General features: G+C 47.2%; 1 protein-coding gene and 1 non-coding gene across 7 annotated transcripts in view; both read right to left on the reverse strand.

Moving 5' to 3' along the window:
* Positions 1–692: 692 nt before the first annotated feature.
* The window catches only part of NFYC (nuclear transcription factor Y subunit gamma), a 67,001-nt gene continuing 42,523 nt past the window's right edge, over positions 693–25,170 (reverse strand). For 5 of the 6 annotated variants that reach the window (XM_037032673.1, XM_037032672.1, XM_037032669.1 and 2 more), the window contains 8 exons: positions 24,525–24,596; positions 22,970–23,083; positions 18,405–18,500; positions 12,917–13,090; positions 9,386–9,544; positions 6,057–6,164; positions 2,839–2,898; positions 693–1,887 (listed from right to left, as the gene is read on the reverse strand). In XM_037032673.1, the coding sequence (XP_036888568.1) occupies positions 1,456–1,887; positions 2,839–2,898; positions 6,057–6,164; positions 9,386–9,544; positions 12,917–13,090; positions 18,405–18,500; positions 22,970–23,083; positions 24,525–24,596 (1,215 nt within the window). In that variant the 3' untranslated portion in view covers positions 693–1,455. The remainder of the gene's footprint in view (positions 1,888–2,838; positions 2,899–6,056; positions 6,165–9,385; positions 9,545–12,916; positions 13,091–18,404; positions 18,501–22,969; positions 23,084–24,524; positions 24,597–25,170) is intronic. The other variant, XM_037032674.1, reaches the window with a different exon arrangement.
* Positions 21,363–21,492, reverse strand: LOC118977697 (small nucleolar RNA SNORA38). Its single transcript, XR_005064589.1, has one exon. It is a non-coding gene; the product is annotated as a small nucleolar RNA SNORA38 (small nucleolar RNA).

The raw sequence follows: 25,170 nt of genomic DNA on the forward strand, positions 1-25,170 counted from the left end.
TTCAGACAGTGCCCCCCAAACAGGGAGCCGCCCAAGGTTTTATGGTGTATTACTGTCAGAGAAGAAATTAACACCCACTTCTCCTGGCATCCAGTTCTCCCACCTTCCCACACAACGGGCCTCGTTCTAGTTGAGGATGGTGTGGTGAAGGTGAGGACGGCTCGCCGTTGGCCTCTGTGGTCAGTGAAGTAGAATGCTCTTTCTATTCTTGTTGCAATTAGCAGGATACAGGCCCTGGCTGCAGACCTCTCATGACCTGCTGTTGGACAAGGGCTTGGGCTGCCCTCCTTGGCAGATGCTACAGGGCATGGCCATAGTGGGCAACTCAACGTTGTGCCACGTCTGGGGAGGAGGGGTTTACTGGGGTCCTTACTTGAAGGACAGAGACGGCTTTCTCAAAGACAGACACTCTTGACCCTCAGCCCAACCGGACACAACTGATCTTGCCCACAGTAGTAGCCCAGGAAGTAAGGCAGGCAGGGACCTGAGAAGCAAACAGACCCTACTGAATTTCAGCTGAAGACCTCAGTTTGAATCAGATACGTTTCAGAGTAAGTTTCCCTTAGCTTTTTCCCACAGGGGTCCCCCTCCTTCATACACACCCAACCTGAGGGCAAACCAACCTTTCCAAGCCTCACACCTAAGCAAAGCAGCCCCATGAATGCTTCCGGATACAGAAACTCAGACTCTTAATTATCTAAAATGAGATTTATTGCATGTTATGCAGTTTGAAGTCCATGCAACAAAGACTAGCACAAATTTTAATGCATTTAGAAAATAAAAAATGGGGTGGTGGTGGTAAATGCACAGAGCTCTAGTCTCCTTGGGTCCCTGGCGAGAGAGAGGAGGTTTGGGAGTAAATCCACCCACTCACCATGACAAATAAGCTCATCTCCTAAACGCAAGGAACGTTTCCATGGCCTCCGATGCAAATACGCAGAACTCTGGGGCAAGAGCCAGACAAGGAGAGTGGATACCAATGAAAAGGAAGCTACACACATTCACCTAATTTAATCTGAAGACAGAACAAGGTGGAAGATCCTGGGGCAGCAGCTGTTCCAAGAGTCAGGAGATAACATACACCTGTTAGGAGACTTGCTCCTAAAAAAGGAGTGGCGGTAAGAACCCAAAAAAGGAAAAGAAATATTTCTTCAACCACACTCTTCAAGAAATGCCATAAATATGTTATTTAATATTTTCATTTCATAGCACTGGACACACAACATACTGAAATATCAATTTCTTGGAAAAAAATGGAAAAAGAGGAAATAAAAAATATTGTGTCTTTCTGTTGGAGAATCTCGGCCCCCAGCCGTGGGGCGCAGTGCACCAGCGTCCTAGCCTGCAGGAGGTGCTGAGGTCGGCGGGTCCTCTGGGAAGGGACGCTGTGCCCCTTGCCTGGGGCTGTATGGCAAAAATTGTGTTGGGTGTCCTTGGCCTTGCCAGCTCATGCCCTCAGTCTCCGGTCACCTGGGGGGCCTGCCCGTCGGAGGGCTGGTTGGCTGACTGGATGAACATGGGCTGGGCGAGGTCCTGGCCGGCAGGCATGGTGACTTGCTGGATCTGGTAGAGCTGCTGCGAGGGGTGGAGAGGAGAGAGTGAGGTCACCCCTGGGAGAGGGGCATGCAGCTCCCTATGGGCCTCAAGTTGGCTGGGGGCCCCAGATACTTCAACCACCACCCACTGCAAGGCGTCAGAGGGAGGAGGGGGTGTGGAGCTCTGCTGGGGTTGGGAGCAGCAGACACAGGAGGCACCAGCACGGTGTGAGGGGGTGTGTGTAGTGGGCGGGGAAGAGGTGCAGGGAGTTGCATTTCCTGTGGCTTTCACTTCTCTGGGCTCTGCCTCTCCCGTTAGCTCAGAGCCTCGAGCTTGCTGCACGCTGTTCCTCTGTGACAAACACAAGCAATTCGAACCACTGTACCAGCAGCTTGGAAGTCAGCATTTCCCCAACTCTCAGTAATCCTCACTGGCAAGGGCAGCAGGATCACCCCCTCTCCTCCTTTCCTTGGAATACCTGGCTCGGGTGGACACTACACTGACCCTGCATCTCCTACATGGGCTCTGCTGAGGAGGTCGCCTGGGGTTAAACACTTCCTACAGCCCAGACCTGTGAGAGGGGAGGCAGATGCTCACCGAGCCACTTCGGGAGGTGAGGGTCAACTAGATATTTGGTGTCTCAGGTGTCCCCAAAAGAAACCAAAAGCCAAGACCCTGACCCTAGAAGCACTGGCACGTGAGCCTAGTGCCTGGTGCCAGCAGAGGTGGGAGACGAAGTTCCCCTCCCTCAGGCAGCAGAGAACACGAGCCTGGGAGCCCCACCGTGTCTGCAGGGCTGTCTGGGACCAGAGTACGAGGGGAAGGCCAAGGGAGCAGGCAAGGTTCTATCGTCCTGTGGCTTTAGAATTACTGAATTCCAGGCACTGAGAGGCTGAGAGGTCCCATTCTCTGCATTCCAACTGATCCATGCTAGTAAAAAGCAACATGGCTTAGGAAGAAAACTAGTCCCAGAGAGGGAAAAGGAGACCTGTGTTCTAGTCCTGGGTCTGCAATGAACAGCCAAAGTGAGCATGGACAAGGCATGAGCCATTTCTAGGGCTCGGTTTACTCATCTGCAAACTGGGGATTTGGGCTAGACAATGTCTAAGGTTATGTTCAGCTCCCACAAGTCTATGAACCTAAAGGACAGGCTGATTTAAAGACTGTACTTGTTTTTAACAATTTCTGTCTACTCACTGTTAACAGAAGAAGGGATAGCTACCCTAACCATCCAAACTCACAGATGTCATCCACTATCCCCAGCCCCCAACTGCTCACTCCCACCCCCACCGGATGTTTTACCTGTCCGTCTGTGAACTGGCTGAACTGCTGCTGTCCTTGCTGGACCTCGGTCTGTGTGATCTGGAGGAATCAAGACAACAGGGCAGGCAGGTCAGCCGCAGGGCCTGGCTCACCTGCCTACTAACCAGGAGCGGGCCACGAAGATCAAGTGAGACAACGGGTACGAGGTGCCCGGAATAAGGCCTGGCGCAGAGCAGGCGCCTGCTGGGTAGCAGAAGAGCAAGGGTCCCTGCCTACCCCTGAGCACTGAAGGCTACTGAGAGCTCACACCACACAGAGGACCCAGGACCACGTAATATTAATGGCCACTCACTACCCTCAGCCCCAAGGTCTTTCTGGGGCCTGAGAATCAAATCGAATACACACCTAGCTCCTAGGTGCTAAAAGGAGAGGGCATAACATTTATTATTTGGGCAGAAGCCCTAAGAGTCTTTCAGCCAGTGAAGATGGTTTGCAAACAACTGGGCAAAGTAGTGAGTGGTCCCTTTCACTCTTGGAAGGTGGGCTCCAAACCAAACCCCTATCACCCAGATTATCTGACTGGAATATGAAACACCCTGGCGAGCAGGTGGCTTTGGCCCTGGAAGCCTTTGTGGCAAACCTATGAAGCAGTTTTTCCGATGGCAGCCACGTGCAGCCCTCTGGGCCAAGGTGGGAGGGGTGGGGGAGGAAGCAAGGAAAACATTCATCATGTGCACTTAAAGCCTTAGATGTGGACTTTAAAAGAAATTTGCTGAGGTGCAGAAATGCACCCTACAATGCCAGCTATGGGACAGCTTGGCAGACGAGCAAGATGACGGAAGCACGCTTGGGTGTGCCCGTGTGTGCCTATGGAACATTCAACTGAAAATGGCCTCTGTGCACCACCTCCTGGAGTCAGCGTAGCCAGCCTGCCAGGTGAGGACTGTCCTCTCAGGTGTCCTCACAACAGCCAAAAAAACCCGTCTGGCCTACCCGAGAGGCTATGCTGAGCAAGAAGGGGACAGGCGTGAAAGGGCTTCATAAAGGTTCCTTCCTGTTGTTCCTCGTTTCCAGTCTCTCCCCATACCAGTCTAGAAGCCACCCGAGGGCAGGAGCTAAGCTACCACCTAGTGCAAATTAAGTACTCCAGAAATAAATGAATGCATGAATGAAACAAATAAATGAATGACCCTGAGGCAAATGGAGAATACTCCTCATAGATGAGGTTAACTGTGCCCTGTGGCCAGCAGGACTGATCTTTACTGTGGCTGAAAAGAAAGTTTCATTTAACTTTAAATGTCATTTACATACTATTTACTCAGCATCATTCAAAAAATATTTACTGAGCACCCACGAAGTGCCAGCTGTCGCAGTTACAATCTGTGTTCATCCGAGTTCTGCCCTCCTGTGCGCTCTCCTTACAGTGCCCGCCCCCAGCCCCTGTGTACCCGACTCTCCCCACTGTGGCTTTAGTTTCTGGTTCCAAAACTGACATCTAGGGAAACACCAAAAACTGTTCCTTTTCATTTTCTCCCACCCCCTGGCCATAGAAAGTTTTCTGGATCCCAGGTTAGAATCTTACAAGTTTTTTTTTGTTTTGTTTTTAAAGGGAGAGGGGGAGGTACCCAAAGGTATGACCAGTCTTGAGCGCTGATTCCGTGTCAGTGAGCACCAAAGAAATCAGGGAAAAGTCCTCATGTGAGCTGTTCAGGACCCCAGAAACCTACATGGGACTCAGAAGCCTTACTTTTCACTCATCCCTCCTGTTCCCCCAAACAAGGTCTGTGGAGATCTGCTCTCCACACTCAGCTCTCTCACTGCTGTTAACAGACGCCTCACCAGAAACCCAACGGGGCCAGATGGGCCCAGCGATTGTTTAGCTCTTAAACAATCGCTGCTTTTTTGGGAGCCTGAGGCAAAAGAACCCATTAACGATGCCTCCCCTTGACTGGCACCCCATTCCTCCACAAATAATGCCCACATTCTCCAATCCCCAAGCCCAGGGAGGTAGCCCCTCGGCATCTAGGACTCACGATGGCCTTCAAGATCCTAAGACATGAGAGAAGATGAGGAGGGGGCAATCACTGGTTAAGGATGCCCAAGAAGGTGAGCATAAAAATCTGAGTAAGTGCCCTGGCTGGTGTAGCTCAGTGGATTGAGCACGGGCCTGCTAACCAGAGTATCGCGGTCCGATTCCCAGTCAGGGCACATGCCTGGGTTGCAGGCCAGTTCCCAGCAGGGGACACATGAGAGGCAACCATACATTGATATTTCTCTCCCTCTCTCCTTCCCTACCGCTCTAAAGATAAATAAATCAAATATTTTTTAAAAAATCTAAGTAAGCTACCCTGACTGGTGTGGCTCAGTGAATTGAGCACCGGCCTGCAATCCAAAGGGTCACTGGTTCAATTCCCAGCCAGGGCAAATGCCTGGGTTGTGAGCCAGGTCCCCAGTTAGGGGCACATGAGAGGCAAACCACACACTGATGTTTCTCTTCCTCCCTTCCCCTCTGTCTAAAAATAAATGAATAAAATATTTTTAAAAATCTAAGTGAGCTTTCTAAAGGGCAGAAGAGGTGCTGGNCTCCTTCCCTACTGCTCTAAAGATAAATAAATCAAATATTTTTTAAAAAATCTAAGTAAGCTACCCTGACTGGTGTGGCTCAGTGAATTGAGCACCAGCCTGCAATCCAAAGGGTCACTGGTTCAATTCCCAGCCAGGGCAAATGCCTGGGTTGTGAGCCAGGTCCCCAGTTAGGGGCACATGAGAGGCAAACCACACACTGATGTTTCTCTTCCTCCCTTCCCCTCTGTCTAAAAATAAATGAATAAAATATTTTTAAAAATCTAAGTGAGCTTTCTAAAGGGCAGAAGAGGTGCTGGAACACACGGCTGTTCAGTTTAAAGGTGGAAACAGCCTGACAATGAGGCGGCCTGTCAAAGTGCTTCCTCTGATCAGACGTGCACGCAGTAACACCAGGCTGTCTCCCAGTATCCTGGAGACTTTCCTGCCTTGCACTTCTTTGTCTTTCCACAACCACATGGTAACAGAGACACTTTGAATACGACCTTCCAAAAGACCCCGCCTCGGGGTCTTTTGGAAGACCTTGCCTTGGGGTGCACAATAAATATGGAGCGTGTGGAGGTGGCTCTTGCTGAAGGATAACACGGCAAGAGGGAATTGTGTGCTGAGCACTCCTTCCCAGCCAGAAGCCTGGTTGGTCCCCAACTCAAGCCCTTTGTCTCTGGGGCACATACCTGTTGAGCGTTGGTGGCAAGCGTCTGGATCTGTCCCTGCACGACTTGGGTGCCTGATACAGGCTGGGCTAAGCGAATATACTGCAGCTGGCCGGTGTTCAGCTGCACCTGGGGCAGGGGCAGGGACAAAAAGACCACAGGAGACCGAATGCAACCTCAGGCACACTTTTCATGTCCCCTATTCCACTGAACCCTCCAAAGGAGTCTGCCCTGAAAAGGCCCTTTTTAATAGAGGTCTGGCAAAACCATCACACCCCCCCCCCCACAAGTCATAAAAACACAAAAAAGGCTATGTTCCCTATATGGACTTTGAAAAATGTCCTGAGAACCCATCCCCTTTGTTTGGCTCTTCACCGTTTGCTCAGTTCATCTCCAAGTTTGGCCCTAAAGGCTGTCTAACATCACCAGAATGTTTGCAGCCTAGGTGTGGGCCTTTCTCCCCTCACCTCCACACCACTCCACCCGGGTCCCCAGAATGGCGGATCTAACATGGAGAGAAGTCCCCGTGTCTGCCAGGAGCACAGAGCAGATGGCCGTCACTCCGCACCACAGCCCCAGAACTGCCCAACTCCATGTTGCACATCTTGGAAGGAAAAGCTGATCCGCTTTATGATCTGTGTCCCCAGCAGCCAGGACCAGTGGGGGTGTCTGCAGGACTTTTAGGATCCTTGGTGTTCAGCACTAGCTTCTGGCCAAACACCTCCCAAGGGGAAGCTGAATCAATAAACCTTTCACAGAAAAACCCATCACGGGAAACCAAAGCTACAAAAATGCCCTTCAAGTCCCTCGTGCTTAAGATTAAGTCTCAGATAATACAGTAATACCACATGCTGCATTTAATTGTGTGCTAAAAGCCTTAACTCAGGCTATTAACACTCCAATGTGCCATGAAAGTTTTAGTGCCCCGAGTGTGGGGTGAAGAAAGGACCCAGGCAGTTACAATGCAAGAGGAACTGAGGCTCAGCAGAGACCAGAGTCAGCAGAGGAAGCCTGCAGACACTCTCACCAAGACCGGGGGGTTGGGGGGGGGGGCTCCAGGAGACCAGCAAACCTGGTTTCCCCCTCTGTGGGGGCCCGGACACCAGGATCCGTGGCTGCCTAGCCTGTCTTTGCTGTGAGGATGGGCTTCCTGCAGCTGATGTTCCCCTTGGAGAGCTGGTGCCATTGAAGGGAACTTTGCTTCCACGAGGCAAATGCTACTAAGGAGGAAGCTGCGCTCCTGTGTGCAGCGTTAAACCGAACTGCTCCCCTGAAACTGCCAGCCTCAGAGGACCAGAGCCACCAAAAGAGTGGAGTTTTGGTAGACCATTCCAGAATTGTCTGCTTAATGCAAGACGGAGAGAGCCACAAAACCGAAACCTGTGAAGAATTAGTCAAAGGAGACAGGGCACAATATCGTGAGCCTCAGTCATTCACTTCCCAAGACGACGCCAAGAGCAGCTGCTGGGAAGCCATGAGGGTGGAGTCTCACCTCCCCACCTCCATCCCAGGATGCGGCTCCCAGGCGACAGTGCCAAGAAGCTCCTGGGGTTGAAGGCAACTGGGTGGGGGCTTAGGAGAGCTCATGTGCTGAGGCTGAGGGGGCCTATCGCAGGGGTCACCAGAACACCAGCCAAGGCACAGGAGGTGAGAGACTGAAGCCTCATCCCAGGAATGGGGGAAGGTTTACAGCCACAGGGATTTTCCATTTCCTGGCTGGGAAGAGCTCTTTGCAGAAACTCAGACGTGAATGAAAAGCTGTGAGCCAAACAGTTCCAAGCAGTTCTTAGAAGAGGTTCTTCTTTTAGGTTTCGATTTAGGCATCTGGCAGTATCTCTCAGTCTTCTGCAAGGCTCAGTCTGGGGATCCTCACAACCTTTTTACACTAACTATAGAGCAAATAAGTCTACCCCTAGGGCTTTCAAAAGAGAAGCAAAGTTTCCTTCCAGAAGGTCGTCACTACTGAAAGTACGCTGATGAGTTCAGAAGAGCAGACTCCTATGTGAGAACAATGAGGACCAGGTCCTGAATTCTACAATGAACCTCTGTGCCATAGCCCTGTGCTCCACAGGGTTAAAAACACTCGAGTTGAAGTTACTGCGAAGTGGGAACTCATCTCTGGCTGAAATAAATTTGTTGTGGAGCCTCCACATGAGTGAAAATCATTCAAGAGAGAGGTCTGGGGTTGGTGGCTGAAAAAGTGAGGCAAGACACCTGGAACTGATGGGCTGTATGTGTGTGTGTGTGTGTGCGTGTGTGTGTGTGAGAGAGAGAGAGAAAGAGAGAGAGGCAGAGAGAGAGAGAGAGAGAGAGGGAGGGAGGGAGAGAGAGAGAGAGGGAGGGAGGGAGAGAGAGAGAGGCAGAGAGAGAGAGAGAGAGGCAGAGAGAGAGAGAGAGAGAGAGAGAAAGGCAGAGAGGGAGAGAGAGAGAGGGAGGGAGGGGGAGGGAGGGAGGGAGCGAGTGCAAGTGAGCACAAGAGTGAGACTAGACAGAAAGTGATGGGCGCAGACAGAGACACACACCCCCCCCACTTCCCTAAGGTTTTTTCTGGCCTATTCCTCTGTTCCCTTAATAACAACAGTTACAAAAACAGAGTTGAGGATACTTTTCAAGCGTTTTTCAGAGAGGAAGTGGTTCAAGTCCTCTTCCCAAGTGAATGTCTAGAGCTGCCTACATTTCATTCACAATAGAAAGGGTAAGGGGCAGGAAATAGAAGGACTGCTCCATGTCACACACTTTCTACATTTTTTGTTGGCAAAATGACCAACGTATAGATGGCAAGTGTTAGGACAAGAACATTTTTAACAAAAGAACAAGTACATATCTAAGAAATGAAACCCCTCAAGGCACACAGGAAGCTGCAGTCCACAGTGAAGGAATGGATAAGTTAAATGAAAGCCAAAAATACACTTTGCTGCAGGCTCCACTGGGAACCGCCTCATGAATATGCAACAAGTGTATTTATGGCCTTCCCTGTACACCTCCCTCCTATTCTCTGCTAATCAAAAGACAGGACAGCCTCACAGGGCCTTTAGGCCTTGGCATGGAACAGTGGTTACAATGATTTCTCTGCACAGATGGAGTGAGGGGAAATTAAAAGGAGCTGCCCCATAGTGGTAAACTTGAACCTGGGTTAAAGGAAAGCAGTGAGTGTACAGTGAAGCAAATTGTGGCCTGAGGCAATGGGAATATAGGTTTAAAAATGTCTGTCTGTCTGTATACCTAACAATATATATCTATATATATATACACCCACATATACACAGAGACATAAACTCTTTAAGTACTCCCTGTTGCAATGTTGCGCACAGTGCCATGCAGACCTTGAGGCAAGGCAGGGCAGGGCTTACCGGGATCTGCTGGATCTCTCCCGTGTTCGTGATGATCTGCTGCATCACCTGCATGGTCTGTCCAGTGCCACTCTGGGCCTGCTGGGCTTGACTCTGTGGCTGGGCCTGGACAATCTGTACCTGCTGACCTTCTCCAACCTGCATGGTCACTGGTGTGGTCTGGAAACAAGAGTCATAAGAGAGCTGATTGAGCCATGGCTCAGAGTTAGTAGGCTAACCAAGGGGTTAATAACCAGTGGTTAACTAGGAGCAAACCCTCTCCACAAAAGCCTGAACTCACCCCAACACTATTAATAGTACTCAACCAACAGAGTCCTTTGGGCTTAAAGCACTGTGAAAGTTACCAAAATAAAAGACAAAACAGTCTGATTTTTAGGCTCATAGTACATATTATTTGCCCAGGCCCCAGACCCTCTATGCTTTAAATGTTGCAACTTTTTCACAGCCACTTCAATAATGACAAGGTACACACGGTATAAAAGAATCAAAAGCAACCATGACGGTTCACTTGAGAAATGGCCAAAGTCAAGTCGAGAGCAGGTGAATTTGGAGGGCAAACTGAAAGGGAAACAGGATCAGTACGAATCTACTGAACGCAGAATCCTGAGCTCCTTGTTAGGCTGGCGAGACACTGGAAGGAGAATTAAGCGCACACTGGTTTTCCACCCCCACGGAGCAGCGCAGCTTCCACGGGAGAGGCAAACAGGTGAATGCACTGGAAACCTCGTGGTGTTAACACCTGGATCCTAACTGAGGCGACCCTTACGTAACAGAATTTAATAAAGAATTTTAACTTTTGAAAAACAGGAAGCTCAGATTTAAGAAATTCTGTCTAGTGTATATGGTTCTTCAGATTCTGTGTCTTACACACACATTGACAGGACTGCAGTCCTATGAAACTTACTTTGAGAGGCTGTAAACACTTGAACTGTCAAAAAGGTCAATCCTTTCTTCAAACCTCATACATAACTTTACCCCAGATGTGACCTTCATAACATATCCTGCTCCTCTGGTACTGGTAGGGGTAGGGATGGTGGTGGTGAAGAGGGTAGAGCCTTCCAAGGCTCACCTATAGCCCTGGCCAGTGGTTCAGTTGATTGGAGCGTCATCCCACATACCCAAAGGTTGCAGGTTCAGTTCCCAATCAAGGTACATACCAGACAGGTTGTGGGTTTGATCCCTGGTCAGGGCGTGCACAGGAGGCAACTGATCGATGTTTCTCTCTCACACTGTCTTTTCCTACCATCCCCTGCCCCCATCAAAAATCAATAAACATATCCTCAGGTGAGGAATAAAAACAAATAAACACATACATACGTATACTATACTTACACCCCTAAACCCCTGATTTGGATATGCTCTCTCCTCTTTTCAACAAGAGGCCCTGGGGGTCTCATGGACTTCCATCAATACTGCTGTTCTGATGCTCTTTCCTTTCTGACTGCACAGGTCTGTTATGCACCTAAAGTTGCAAGGGCAGGGTCTGTTATGCACCTAAAGTTGCAAGGGCAGGGACGTGTCCTGGGAACTACATAGGAGCTTCAAGGGACCACAAGGTGAGGAGAAATCACTGTAAACTTAAGGAGGATGGGAAAGAAAGATGACAGGGACCTGTGTAGAAATGCACACCATAGGCTAGGTCAGCAGGAAACACTTGTTCTAACACTGTGATTTTTCCACTCGGCCTACTCCCCAAGCCTCCAGGAGTAAAAGTGACCCATTTGTGACAGAAAATACAGTATTCGCTTTACCAAAATACGTTTTCCTTCCAACTTTAGCGCGTACTCTCTTCTAAAAAGGTCATCTGCACTTGACTTGAAACAGCCACTACCACACAGGTCCAGGCAGCTGTCACACGGCCAAGGCCACCCTGAGCCAGTGAGACAGCAAAATGACAGCTGGGAGACGCTGGGACAGACAGAGTGGACCATCCTCACAAGCCTCATCGGCTCTGAGCTGAGCAAGTTCGGAGAGGTAGAGAAGAGAATAGATGGAATTCTCGCCGGCCAGGGAAGAAAAAAAGCATACTGCCAACTCATCACTGTATTCTAGCAACTTAATTTTCCTGAGAGGATTTCTAAACTATTTCTAAGTCCTTTCAGGAAAGTGAGGGACTGAGTTAGCCTGCCAGCTATCGAGTCACGTATGACGTGCCCTGCGGCTGGGGCACAGCAGCCATGAGGGCCCTAGGATGACCAACCAGGTGGAGCCAGTCCCTAGCGGGCTCCCCTGAAGCTCACTCTGTGAAGGGATAAAGCCTTCGGCAGGTCAAGCGCCCACCACTGCAGAGGCACAGGCAAGAGCCAAAGAGGCCTGGCGGATAGCGCGGTGCTGAGCTCCCTGAGGCAGGGACTGGGTGGCAATCATCTTTAAACCCCTCCCACTGAGCATGGTGTCTGGCAAAGACCAAGCACTTAATAGATTTGTTACATGGATAAAAAAATGAGCAGAGAATAAATCCTAAAATCATATTTAAATCTACCAATACTCCAATTTTTCTTCTAGGCAAACCTGGCTCCTTTGTAGAACGCCCCAGGCTGTCTAGGCTGTGTCCTCTGCCCCTCTCCCCAGCATCCCCGGACGTTCCCTGTGCCGCACCCTCTCACCCCTCCTGTGCTGTTTCTCACCTCCAAGCCTCTGCTTGTGCTGAGACCTCTAACGGGAAAGCCCTCCTTCCCCTCTGTGATTCCTTGCCATGATTCCCTCTAAAACTCATATTATCCCCTTAGGAACCTCCCCTGACATCCTCTTCTGCCACCTTCCCCATGTCTTTGTTAGGTAACCCTTCTGACGTGCTCCCCTAACACGCTCTACACAGTCCCGAGAATACCTTACACTTCCCACATGGCCGTGCGATCCTAAAGTATTTGTAGCCCCAACTAGATTGTGAATTCCTAAAGACTGTTTTGTTCATGCTTGTGCCCTCAAAACAGAGCACAGGACTTTGCCTGTAGAGGATGATCAGTGTTTGACAGTTAAAAAAATTAACAACTGACAGGAAATCTGGATTCAGAAGTCAGACAGCAGAGTCCTCCGTAGCCTCTCCTGACCCCAACAGACGTGACATGACTGCTCTCACACCCCCTGCACTGGGGCGCGGCAGCCTTCAGGTGACACAACTAGGGCAGGAGGCTGATGATGGGGAGCAGGCGGGGGAGAGTGCAGGCCTGATCCCCCGTCCTTCAGGATAGAACGTCCAGCTCTGGCGCAGGCGCGGAGTCCACTCTAAACATCTGCTACAGAGATGCCGCTACTCCTCATGGGGACCCTGGACAGTTTTCCCTTCTAAAACTTTTCTGCTCATAAGGATCATGAAGAACATCTTGTGCACGATCCTTCTCTCATTTAACCCATAAGGAAACCAGGGTCCAGAGAGATCAGGGTGTCCTGTCACCTCAGCAGCCAGGTTTCCAGACTTTAAACCCAGCGCTCTGTAATGGTCTGAGTACCTCTCTGCCCTGGTCAAGCTTTCGCCATCCCAAACCTAGGAGTCCTATCTTGCTGGGCAGGCCCCCTCTGCAGCGCACAGACCTGGCCCTGCTGAGGCTGTGCAATGATGATCTGCCCGGGCTGGATGGTGGTGGTGGAGCTGGTGGTCTGCTGGCCTTGCTGCTGCCCCTGGACTTGGACGGCAGTGGGCTGCTGAGCCAGCGTGAAGTAGTACTGGACGGGCTCCGCAGGAGTCACAGACTGGCGCACCTCCTCCTGTGGGGTAGAAGGAGAGGCAGGTAAGAGGAAAAGAACCGACTCAGCAGCCGCCAGAGTGAATTTCCATTCTTCCCTCAAATGGGCTCTGTGCAGTTGCCTGCTGAATGCTGAGCTCTCCACATTTGAAGCCAAGGGGAAGTGGAATTCGAAGAGACCAGTTGTGCTAAATCAAACTAAAAATAACAGATTCCATAGACTTCATGAAACATACAGCCTATTTTCCAAAGAACAGAGTTATCACCCATTGCGCAATGAGTTACAAATGGGCAAATAATTACTGTTACTAGAAGCCACATGCCAGCAGTGCTTTTCAGTGAGTGCTGTCAGGGCTGTGACCTGAGGACAGTGCTAACCGTGAGCACTGGAGGATGCTACCCAAACGCCAAGCTCTCTGGCCGGTTCCCAATCTCCCAAATAGGCAGCACTCTCCTTATTTCATTACCACCGCCTCAGAAGAGACTGAGCAGGGAAAAGGGACAAGGAGCTTTTCTCCTGGGTTGAAATTTTAGTAGGGAAGTACCCAGCTTTTCACAGCATGCCGAGAGCTCCGTGGTCACTGAGGGCCACATCTATCCAGTGTCACATCTGGTTCTGATTGTACTTAGCCACGGAAGCGCAACCAGGGGGCCTGAGGGACAGCTCTCCGCTGGGGTGCCACCTTGGCTGACTAGGGAGGTCGCATTCTGTCCGGTCTGCCCGGTGAAGAGACTGTTCCTTCTTCAGCTGACGTTTTCCATGGCAGAAGGAGTAAACAACCCTCTCCCAGCCACCTTGAGCTCACAGCTGAGAGTGTAGGATGTTTACACACACTACGGCATGGTTAGAGCCTGAGGGTCCAGGGTCGGCCCCTGACCACTGACAGAGATCGACATCTGCTCCGGAGGGCCCTGTGACACACGGTGACCCTGCCTGGGACAACAAAAACAGCAGAAACATACAACTTGGGCTGGCTGAGCAAAACAAACAAACAAAAAAACCAGCTAAATTTACTCATTCCCTTGTTCTGGACTTTGCCAGGTTCAAGGAAAGAGGAAAAGACACTTCATCAAGGTATAGAGACCCTGTGCTCTGCCTTTAACTTACCCCAAGTGACATTCACAGAGTTGATATTGACCTCATCCCCTCACTAGAGGTTAGGGGGCTATAATCTGTACTCCAGTCCTTTCCTCATTACACGTTTTGTCCTTGCTTGTCAAAGTCACTGCTTTCCCTGGCAGAATGGAAGCCCCATGAGGGCAAAGCCTAGCTCTCTTGCTCTCCACTGACCCGGCCATTCACTCCCGTACACGACCCAATAATCACCTGCTGAACCACAAGGGATTTACAGAGCCACACAGACAGTTAGAGACAGGAAAGTACAGGCACACAGCGTTTTATTGTGCTTCACTTTATTGTGCTTCCAGGTGTTCAGGTTTTTTAAACGAACTGAAGGCAAGACCCTCCACCAGCAAAACAATTACAACCCACTTTACTGAGATACTTGCTCTATTACGGTGGTCTGTATTCACACCCGCAGGATCTCCAGGATGCCTGTACTCACTTGATTGTGGTGACCTAGAGCTAAACTCCCAACATCTCTGAGGTACACCTGTACTTTTTAAAAACTCAAGTTGACAGTAGCACAAAGTCTCTCGAACACAACAGCTATTGCCAACAGAAAAGGAGTCCCTAAACCCCCTTCGCTGCCTCTAGGATCTTGTGGTCTAGAGTGCGGGAAGAACTCATGTCCCCTGTGGAACAGAGCTGGGTGTTATTTTGTCTGCCTGGTGACTAGGGGGCCCCGGACACTAAAACTAGGCCCGCTGGGATCTCGCCTCTGAGAAACTTGGGTCTCTGCTTGACCAAGTTCCCGATGGGCATCTACGCAGCCAAGGAAGAACACTTGTGACCTGCTGGTTTCTGCGCCAGTGCCCGGACATTTACCAACTTTTTAGGCTAATGCATTCTGTACTTCAGCCCCAAACAGATTGAACCCTGAATGTGACTGTGCTGAGGCAGATGAGGAGGTCCCTTTTATTTTCCTCTAGGTCTCAGCTCCCAGAACAACTTGACTATGACAATGTCACCTCCATTTCAACTCCAACTTCTTGCCATTATAAATAAAGGTCGGCCTTATCAACTAGATCTTGGCTATGGCAGGGATAAAATACCAACAGCCTCCTTAGCCAAGGAACTGCTCTTTTCCAAAGCTCTTGAAAAGAGTTCAATGTTTTCCATCGAGATCTCCCTTCCCACTTTATAAAAAACATCATCACTACAGCCCAGACCTAACTTGAAAAGGCTGTTGGGTGATGAGAAGGTATAGAGAGCTGAGAGCCACCCCACCCCCAGCCCCACCCAAGTCAGGGGGTAGGAAGACACTGGCATTTCCAAGCCCTGACCTGTGATTGCTCTATATCCAGTTATCCCTGACTGCAGCTGATCTACAAGTGAATATGGTCTTCTTTGTCAAAAAACAAACCCTTTAGCCCTGGCTGGTGTGGCTCAGTGGATTGAGCCCTGACTGTGAACAGAAATATCACAGGTTTGGTTCCCAACTGGGGCACATGCCTGGGTTGTGGGTCAGGCCCCCAGTTGGGGGCGAAGCAACCAATCGATTGATGTATCTCTCACACACTGGTGTTTTGCTCTCTGTCTTTCTCCTTTCCTTTCACTCTCTCTAAAAGTAAACAAATAAAATCTTAAAAAAAAAAAAAAAAAAGCAAACCCTTTACCCCTTCAGAAGCCAAAATGCCCCTTGCCCAAAGCTGTAAGAGACCCTCCCGTGCCGCCTGCTACAGCCTCCTAACTTGTTTATGAGCCAGGGAGCCAGGCAGCATCCAGGACGCCGTCATGCAGAGCTGCCCAGGTCTGTGCTGTGAGGAGGGCATGACTCTTCTCAAGTCAGGATGGGAGGAGACAGACCTAAGGTTCTTCAGCGTTATAAAGATCCACTCGGCCAATGGAGGTCAAGTTAGCAAGGGAATGATTATGCTCGGTTTAAAGAGATGGGTGAAGAGAAAATGGTATTTTAATGGGCAGGAACTTTCAACTCATAGCTTTAGTGGGCTAGAAGTCAGGCCTCAACTGCCTTCTGCTTTCAAATAGTTTTTACTTCCTTCTCCAAAGAACGAGAGAAATTCCCAAGCGCCTCTGAGAAGTCAAGGGCCTTAGATCCCCAACTCAACACTTGTAGCTAGTTCCTTCTCCCAGCAGGGGATCATCATCCCAAGTGCTAGAACCATCTTGAAATTACTGGATCAATCCAGAACAGGGCACTTGCCCAGCTTTAGCAACGGCCTCCCCAGGCAGAGGGCTTGTCCTTGAAATGTGTTCAGAAGTGGAGACTGACTGATGAAGCCAGAGAATGGGCTGCACTCCCTCCTAGGGCCATCACTACAGTACAGTGCAGCCAGCCCCAGACTGGAAAAAAGCACAGTCACTTCAGTAGCAAGAGTGAACTGCTGCCTCCTTCACAAAGGGTGAATTTTGGAGAATGGGTGCTTTTCAAGGACTTAAGGAGATGCCAGCCAATTTGGAGCTTGGGAAAACTTCATGTCCACAGAAGATTAAAAGTGCCTTAGAGCTTCACACCACTTTTCAGCCATCTCAACCTTTCAAAGGCCAGGCAGCAGCTGTCCTGAATAGGATGCCAATCAATGGCTTGAACACCTACAAAGAACTGAATCCAGACAGCAAGGAGCTGCTGCAGCCGGCTGCACTTCAAAGAAATGGCTCACTGCATTTTGAGTCAGGGTAGGATGGAACAAGGAGCCGTTTGACACCCTGAGAGAGCCAAGTACTGAGGACTTTGGAGGAAGGGACAGGACATGACCCTTCTCTTCAGCCAACTGGCTCAACAGGCAGCCCACAGAGAACAAGCAGGAGTCAGCACAAGGAGCAGGAACCAGGCCTGATTCTGTCAGAGATGTCACCCCCTTGTTTTTGAAGGGGGCTCCTGAAACAAATCCCAGCAAGGAGAGCATGTGTGTCGTATCATTGGTTTTGCAGAACGAGAAGCGGTCTGAGTTCTTGTCGGAGTGACTTCTCAGAGAGGAGGGCCGCACCCCAAGAGGAGAACTGAGCCCATGGGCACTAACCTGCAACGTTTCAGAGGCGATGCGCAGCCAGGGACGACCGTGGCAGCCTGCCGCTGTAAACATCCGACTGAAAGCTCCTCTGAACACCTTACAGCTTCCAGTCAAGGATGTTTACAGTAGCAAAGACTGCCCAGAAAGAACAGAGATGCAGTGACGCTCCCTGCTTAGGAAGGAGGTGACAGAGGGCTGGCTAATCCGAAGGGTCAGGATTACAAACGTCCTTTAAGACGCCCACTTCTCCTACACTTTCTGACTGGTTATTAATACGAGACAGCAATGAGAATCGGAGAATGATTCTGTTTCTAAGGATAATGTACTATGAAATTAAATTAAATTCATTAAAACCACTTAACGTTTTATTAACGAAACAAAAGCGAGCAGGGTAAGGCCCCGCTCTGCTCCTGTCAAACTCTGCCACTGTTCCCCCCAAGTAACTCCACTACACCTGGTGAGTCACACAAGCTGTGTGCCTGAAACAATGGGTTATTCAGGAGAGGGGTCTATTACAATCGCAATTAAGAGCTTTACGCACCCGAAGTGCTGAAAAAAATAGCTGGTGTGACCTATGGAGAGGGGCGGGCAGAAGCGAGGGAAAGGCAGACAGACATTCACATTCTTTCCTGTGACTGCTTAGAACACGGCTTAAGTGGTGGTTCTCAAATTTGGTTGCACATTAAAGCATCTGGGGAGCTTTAAAAAGCCCTGATGCCAGGGCCTCCCCATCTCAGGTTCTGACTCAGCTGGTGTGGTGTGGAGCCTGGGCACTGGTACTTTTTTAAAGCCTAGCAGGTAATTCTACTGTGTAGCTAGAGCACTATGTAGAGAACCACAATCAAGAGTAGGAGAAAACCCAAGTCCACTCACTCCAAACACCACTGTGCGCATAGACTGGCTGGTTCTTTAAAATCTAAGATATGTACCTCACTGAGCACATTCGCCCATCCCAGATGAAGAACTCTGATAGGCTTCCTAGGATACCTTGAAATGAGCTTCACTTTACTGTTTATAACCAAAGGCTTTCATTTTCACTGCAATAGCACCTCAGCAGCACTGAGTTAAAAGTATCCATAAATGAGTAACGGAAGGAGATGTTAAGGATGGATCTGGTCCAGAGAAGGAAAAGCAAAAGAAATAGCAATGACTTGTGCTGAGAGAGGAAAGAGGCGTTATCTGACACCCATATGCAAGGTGCTCTTCAAGTCAGCAGCAGCAGCAACCCCTCCCCAGCTCACCTGACGCTTTGGAGGTTTTAGTTCATCTCTTGGAACAATATCGATGAGAAAGTCAAACTGATCAAATTTTGTAATTGCCATGGCGATATCATTCCTCTGTAACAAAGAAAAGCAAGGTGAAAAATTAGCCTGGGGAGAAACTAGTTCACCTGGCTTTATACCCTCCAAGCTACAAGTAAGATAAGACAGTGACTCCTAAGCCAAACTAAGTACCCATGGCCAAGTCTATAGCTGAAATAAGCATAGCCACACTCTTACAAACCTTGAATGATCAGACCTGCTGGCAAGACATATACCAAGTTGACAAAACAGAGCTACCTACAGCTCATGCTCCACAAGCCAGATACTCAAGCCCCCAACTATTACTGCCCCCACAGGGTCTGCCCCAAGGTCCTCCCCAAGACAGTTAAATCATGGCCCTCCAGCTAAAACTGTCCAGATCTAGCAACCTCAAGGGGCAGGGTTCTGGTAATTATGTGTTAGCGCAAGGTTAGGCTATCATTCACCCACTCTAACATTTTTAAGGAACTAAATATTATTTTGCCTCTTTGGTTCGTAAGTAGCTAAAATCTATTTTGAATCTCTGGGCTGAAACCCTAATTCAATAACTTTTTGCACTATTTTTTGGTAACTGATCTGTACTACTATAATTTTTACTTCGGAATTCAAAATTATAATGTTAAATCCATGGTTTAAATCTTGTGTAAGGTGATATAAACACTGGAATTCTGAAGTTACCAGAAGAGAGGCTCAGGTGCGCACAGAACCTGAGAGTCAGCTGACTAGCAACACTGAAATCAAGGCCTGCTCCAATGGGCTTCTAAGAGTGACAAGCACGTCCTTTAAATAATAAAATTAAAGGATTTTTTTTTTACTAAAAACCAACATACTAACATTGTATAAACATTTTAAAGAAAAAGGAAAAAAGTGAACTCTAGTGAATGATATGCATGTTCAAGTATTTAGGGAAAAGTAAACTTTTACCTAAAAGTTCATTTAAAAATAGATGACTTGATGGGCAGAAGAATAGATACGGGCATAAAACAACTAAAATTTTAATGGTCAGATCCGGGTGATGAGTACACAGACATTCACTATAAACTCTGCTTATGTTTAAGTTTTTCATTATCAAATGCTGGGGAGGAAATGTCAACTCACTAACAGAAATCCTTAGCAGCCTCTACATAGCACATCTTCAGAGGAGGTGACTCATCAGATTAAAGAGGAGGGGATGGAAATTTTCTGTTTTTTCCTTTCCTTGTCTCTGTGATGGCCCCATGCCACTGAAATGCAAAACTCCAGTCCACCATTCTTGCCAACCACCAGCTTGATGATAAACCCATCCTACTGAAGCAGGGCACGCCTTAAAGCTGCCAGGACTCATTTACGAGTAGTACAATAGAGTATCACGTTCCTGATGATGTCACCTACTGGAAGCTTTCTAAACAGCTCATCTACGGATGGAATGGGGTGGGGGTGGGGGTGGAGAAATAATAATCATCTCCAAACATACACCAAAGTGTTCTACAGTATTTTGGAAACATAAATATATCTAAATCAGTCTTTTTAACATTTTTATTTTGCCTTTTTAAGTGCCAATATCTTACTGAATTATTACTCATATACGGTAAAATACAGAAATCTTAAGTACACAGCTGAATGAATTTAAATAAATATAATACAACCAGGCAGCCATCTTCCAGATAAGAATGTAAAAGGTTTCCTTGTATCCCTTCCCAGCCAATTACCCACACCCCCAATCTGAAGCAACCATAATTCTGATTTCTGTCACCATGGACAGTAAACGGTATTATGTGTTATATCATTTTTTTCTTTTGCTTGACATATTTTTGATATCCATCCATGCTGTACAGATCAATAGTTTCTTTTATTATTGAATAATAATTCATTTTATGAATATATAAAATTTTTATTTTATTTTTTCAAAATTTTATTTATTTAGTTGTAGACACAGGGGAAGGGAGGGAGAAAGAGAGGGAGAGAAAAATCAACCTGAGAAACATCAATCGGCTGCCTCTCACACATGCTCTAATCAGGAACTGAGCTTGCAACCCAGGAATGTGCCCTGAGCAGGAATTGAATCAGCAACCTTTCACTTTGTGGGACAATGCCCAACCAACTGAGCCACACTGGTCAGGGCAGAATGTAACAATTTTTTAAAATATTCCTAGCTGGATGAATATCCGAGTTGTTTCTAGTTTTTGGCTATTATAAATAAGGTTGGTATGAATATATATATATATTTTTTGATTTTTTAAGTACTTTATTTATTTATTTTTAGAGAGAGGGGAAGGGAAGGAGAAAGTAGGAGAGAAACATCAATGTGTGGTTGCCTCTCATGTATCCCCTACTGGGGACCTGGCCTGCAACCCAGGCATGCACCCTGACTGGGAATTGAACCGGCGACCCTTTGCTTCACAGGCCTGCGCTCAATCCACTGAGCTACACCAGCCAGAGCTATATTTTTTAATTTACTGATTTCCAAGGGAGAGGGGGAAGGAGGCACAGAGACACTGATTTGTTGTTCCACTTACTGATGTGTTCATTTGTTGGGTATGAACATTTTTACACAAGAATGTCCACATTTTTGAGAGTGTAACTAAGAACAGAATGACTAAGTCAGAGAGTAGAGATATGTTTAACTTTACTAGAAGTTAAACAAATAGTATTTGCCAAATAGTATTCCAAAACGACTGTACCACTTCACATTCTCACCAGTGGTAATGAGTTCTGTCATTCCATTTCCTCACCAACACTTGGTATTGTCAGTTTTTTTTAAAGTTTTAGCCATTCTACAGGTATAAACCAGTATCTCACTGTGGTTTTAATTTGTATTTCCCAGATGACAAACAATGTTAGGCATCTTTTCAAGTTTACTGGTCATTTGGAATCTTTTTTGGAGTGCCCATTCAAGTGTTCTGCCTGTTTTTCTTTTCTCTCTGTGGGATGGCTGATCTTGAGCCTGCTGGGAGCAAGCTGGCCCCAGACCTCTCCAGTCCACACTTCTGTGCCTCCAATTCTTACGTGTCCAAAGACAGGGAACCACGGACACGCCTTCGTAGGAGGTTTCCATTTTACTTCTTAATCTTAATTGATCTTGAAGGTGACTTCAACTGGCTCTCTAGACCTACAGACTTCCTTCGAGGCTGCATAAAGTAAGTTCTCAATGTCTACCTGCACTAGAATGCAGGATTCCCAGGGATAGGAATTTTTGTCCGTTTTGTGTATTAATCTCCAGAACCTAAAACAGTGCTCAGCACACTGTGGGTGTTTAATAAATATGTGTAGAATAAATGAATATATACATGCATGTTCAACTTTGGAGGTAAGGGGAAATGAGAAAATATAATTTACCATATTTTACCACATATAATGTGCTCCTGTGTATAATGTGCATCCAGGTTTTTGGCGCAAATTTGCAGGGAAAAAATCTTTCATTTAAAATTTTTAATTCAATTATTTGTTTATTTACATTTAGATGCTTGCTTTTTGTATTATAAAGGAATTTTAGCATTCGTTTTTTAATATATTATGGTGAAATTTTATGTAAAAAATAATTATAAAACATAAGAACAGATTCAAGGTATTTTAGGTATTACCCATGTACAATACAAGTCCTTATTTTTCCCTCAAAGATGTGGGCAAAAAAAGTGCGCACTGTACACAGCAAAGTATCGTATTGTCTTGGCTTTGTTATTAAAATATTGTCATTCTCTTGTACCAGGCACACCCTTCCTCTTTTGTCTGGAAAACCTTTCCTTCAAGAGCTAGGGCCTGACTGTTGAGGGGGGAACCTCTAGAGCCAATGACCAAGAGGTCTTCATACAATACAAATGCTGACTCCCTGGATTAAAATAAAAAGAGAACAAAGAGGAGGAGGAGAAGGATTCCCAGGAAAGCAGGCAATGAACAAAAAGACTAATGAGGTTACTAAAACTGATTCTTCCTGGGATTGTCCTGTCCTGGAGTCTCTCAAGGCTGCCAACCAGAAATCGTTTACATCTGGAAATAGATAAATGTCACTTTAACCTGTTTGTAGTGAGGGCTTGCCAAATGAATAGTTCAGTCACTGAGCTGTGCAAACCATGAGAGAGTTGGAAATTAAAATATTGGTAGGGTTGCCCTGTCCGGTGTGGCTCAGTTGGTTGGGCATTGTCCCACAAGGCGAAAGGCCACTGGTTCGATTCCCAGCCAGGGCACATGCCTGGGTTGTGGGCCTGACCCCTGGCTGGGGTGGTCAGGGTGACTGATGTTACTCTCTTACATTAATGTTTCTCTACCTCTCTTTCTCTTTCCCTTCCCCTCTTTCTAAGAGTAAATAAATAAAATCTTTAAAAATTAATTAATTAATTAAACTAAAACTCCTGGTGGGGAACTACTGTCATGGTTGTAAAGTTTGCTTGCCTCTCAACAGCAGAGGGAGGTACCAGTTACACACACCAGCTTGGCAGAGGCCTCAGGTAGAAGAATCTTTGCTCCAAAGTCATGCAAGAAAGGCAGGCAAAGGCAGCTGACATTTTCCCAATGTCAGTCCCCAAAATTACCTGGAGAGTCCGGCGCTTGTTATCCTCTGTGTGGATCCAGGCTCGAAGAGTCAACTCTGTGATGAAAATCTGGGCTGCCTTGGCAAAGAGCACAGGGGCTTCTGCACTGATCATCTGCAACAGATGTCAGTCACTGTCAGTCACTGGCAAGTCATTCCAACCAGTTAGTTGTCCCTTACCTCACGTCCTGCCACTGGACTATGGGGCAAGGGCTGGAAAATGACAGGTGGTAGCCTCAAGAGATTCCAAGGTAAAATAAACCCACAAGAAGGGACAAAGCAGGCAGAAGGGAAGAGGGAGAAAGAATCCAGCACCTACCATGCACTTTCTTACTCTCATGATAGCCTTTTGGAGAAACTAGGGTTTAGGAGAGGTGAAGTCATTAACTTGCCCAGGGCCTTAAGTCAGTAAGTGGTATAATCCAAGGAGAGGAAATGTGGGGAACGCAGTGAGTTTGAGAGTTGATGGATTTACGCAAAATCTCTGGCTTCCCATCCTTTTGGGCTTTATTTTGCCTGTACTGAAAAAGAGGACAACCTTCCAGGGTTGTTGCAGAAATCGCAAGATAATACTATGTGTAAAAGCACCCAGCACAGGGCCTGGAGCACAGCAAGTGTTCAAGTGCAGTAATTAACTCGACCAGACAGGTTCTGACCCCTGGTGAGGCAGTCTGCACAGGACAGGGCCATGGGAAGAGGTCTGGAGCTAAGAAAGCAGAAGATGAGTATTGGAATCGGTTCTCCGATTCTGGGCGAGTCACTTTGACCTTTTTGTCTATTTCCTATCTACAAAATGAAACTAATAATTCTTTCTTTTTACTCCAGGTTTATCTGGTAATATGCCTTTGGTCTTTAATTTATAAACATTTAATTTGTCCTTCTAAAGTTAATTATAATTGGTGACAGCTTTTCTCAGAGAAACTGGTAATTCTTTTTCTATCAAATATCACAGGGTTGCCACAAGGAGAAGTGAGCTAGTAGAAGGGAGAACTGCTGTGACCTATCAGCTCTCTCTACAAATACAAGAGACTATTAGTTCTGAGCGGTACGGAACAAGAGTGGCTCTTTTTCTGAGACACTTTTACTGGGTGGTGGACTTCTAGGAACAAAGAAATAGCTACCTCCAAATAAACCCTCTCACAAGTATTATTTGTGTAAAACAACTCACAGATGTAGTATCATTATCAAACATTTCTTAGAGCTCAGCCCAACGAGTGAGATTGTAACAAGATGCTCAGAAGATGGCATCGTCCTGCTGACCTGACGCTGCACATTTACACTACATGCTGAAAAGAGCGGGGAGATTCACAAAGCACTCGGCATCTTTGCAACATCTAAGAAACAGCATAGCCCTTATTTTCAGGGAAGCAACACATAATAACTAAAATTGTTCAATTTCTGCTCACTTAACAATTTTATGAGGAACCAAATAAAAAAGCAACAGACAATAACAATATTTTCATTTTTGTTTAATTAAACTTTGAGCTCTAGGGAAATGAACAATAACTACCCAATTTAGCTTCAATATAAACAAATAAAAATGAATGTGAATTTACCTTCACATCTTCATCCAGTTTCATAATCTTCTTAATACGGGCCAGTGGGAGTTCCTGTACTCGGAAATCTTTCTGAAATGAGTAACAAAAGGTGCATAAATGGTGGGGAAAGAAGAGGAGGGAAAGGCAGGCATCATGAAGCACACTGATTGGTTCAGTTCCTCCTTTTAGAAAAAATGGCAGGAGAGGTACAAATGAAATGAAGAAAATACAAGCTCCACAGCAAAATTCTTCTTCATCCATGCAGAGCTTTAAACAATTAAAGGGTTTCAGGATAATCTCACGAGGGCTTTGTTATAACAGTGCCCTCATGAAAGGTAGCCCCTAACAATTCCCAATTCTTTGCCAGCACAATATAGAGGTACATTATGAGTGTCTGTTTCTTTCCAAAAGAAACAAACTGTTTCTTACCAGTATGCAATCTGAAGATTAAAATGAGATTTTTGCCTCAGAGGCATCCATTCCTCTAAGTTGTCAGTTCTTTCCTCTATTCAGGGATTACAAGGGCAAGTGCAAGCAGTACCTGGCCACAGTGACCCACAGTTCTCTTCAGCCAGTGCGACCTGGCTATTTCTAACCTTTGCACTAACCTGACACCAAAACTTGGGTAAGAGCTCCTTTCCCATCACAGCAGCAAAGGGCTTGT

The sequence above is a fragment of the Sturnira hondurensis genome, unplaced genomic scaffold (genome assembly GCF_014824575.4).
Source record: "Sturnira hondurensis isolate 20B ecotype Veracruz unplaced genomic scaffold, ASM1482457v3 Scaffold0021490, whole genome shotgun sequence".
NCBI lineage: Eukaryota > Metazoa > Chordata > Mammalia > Chiroptera > Phyllostomidae > Sturnira > Sturnira hondurensis.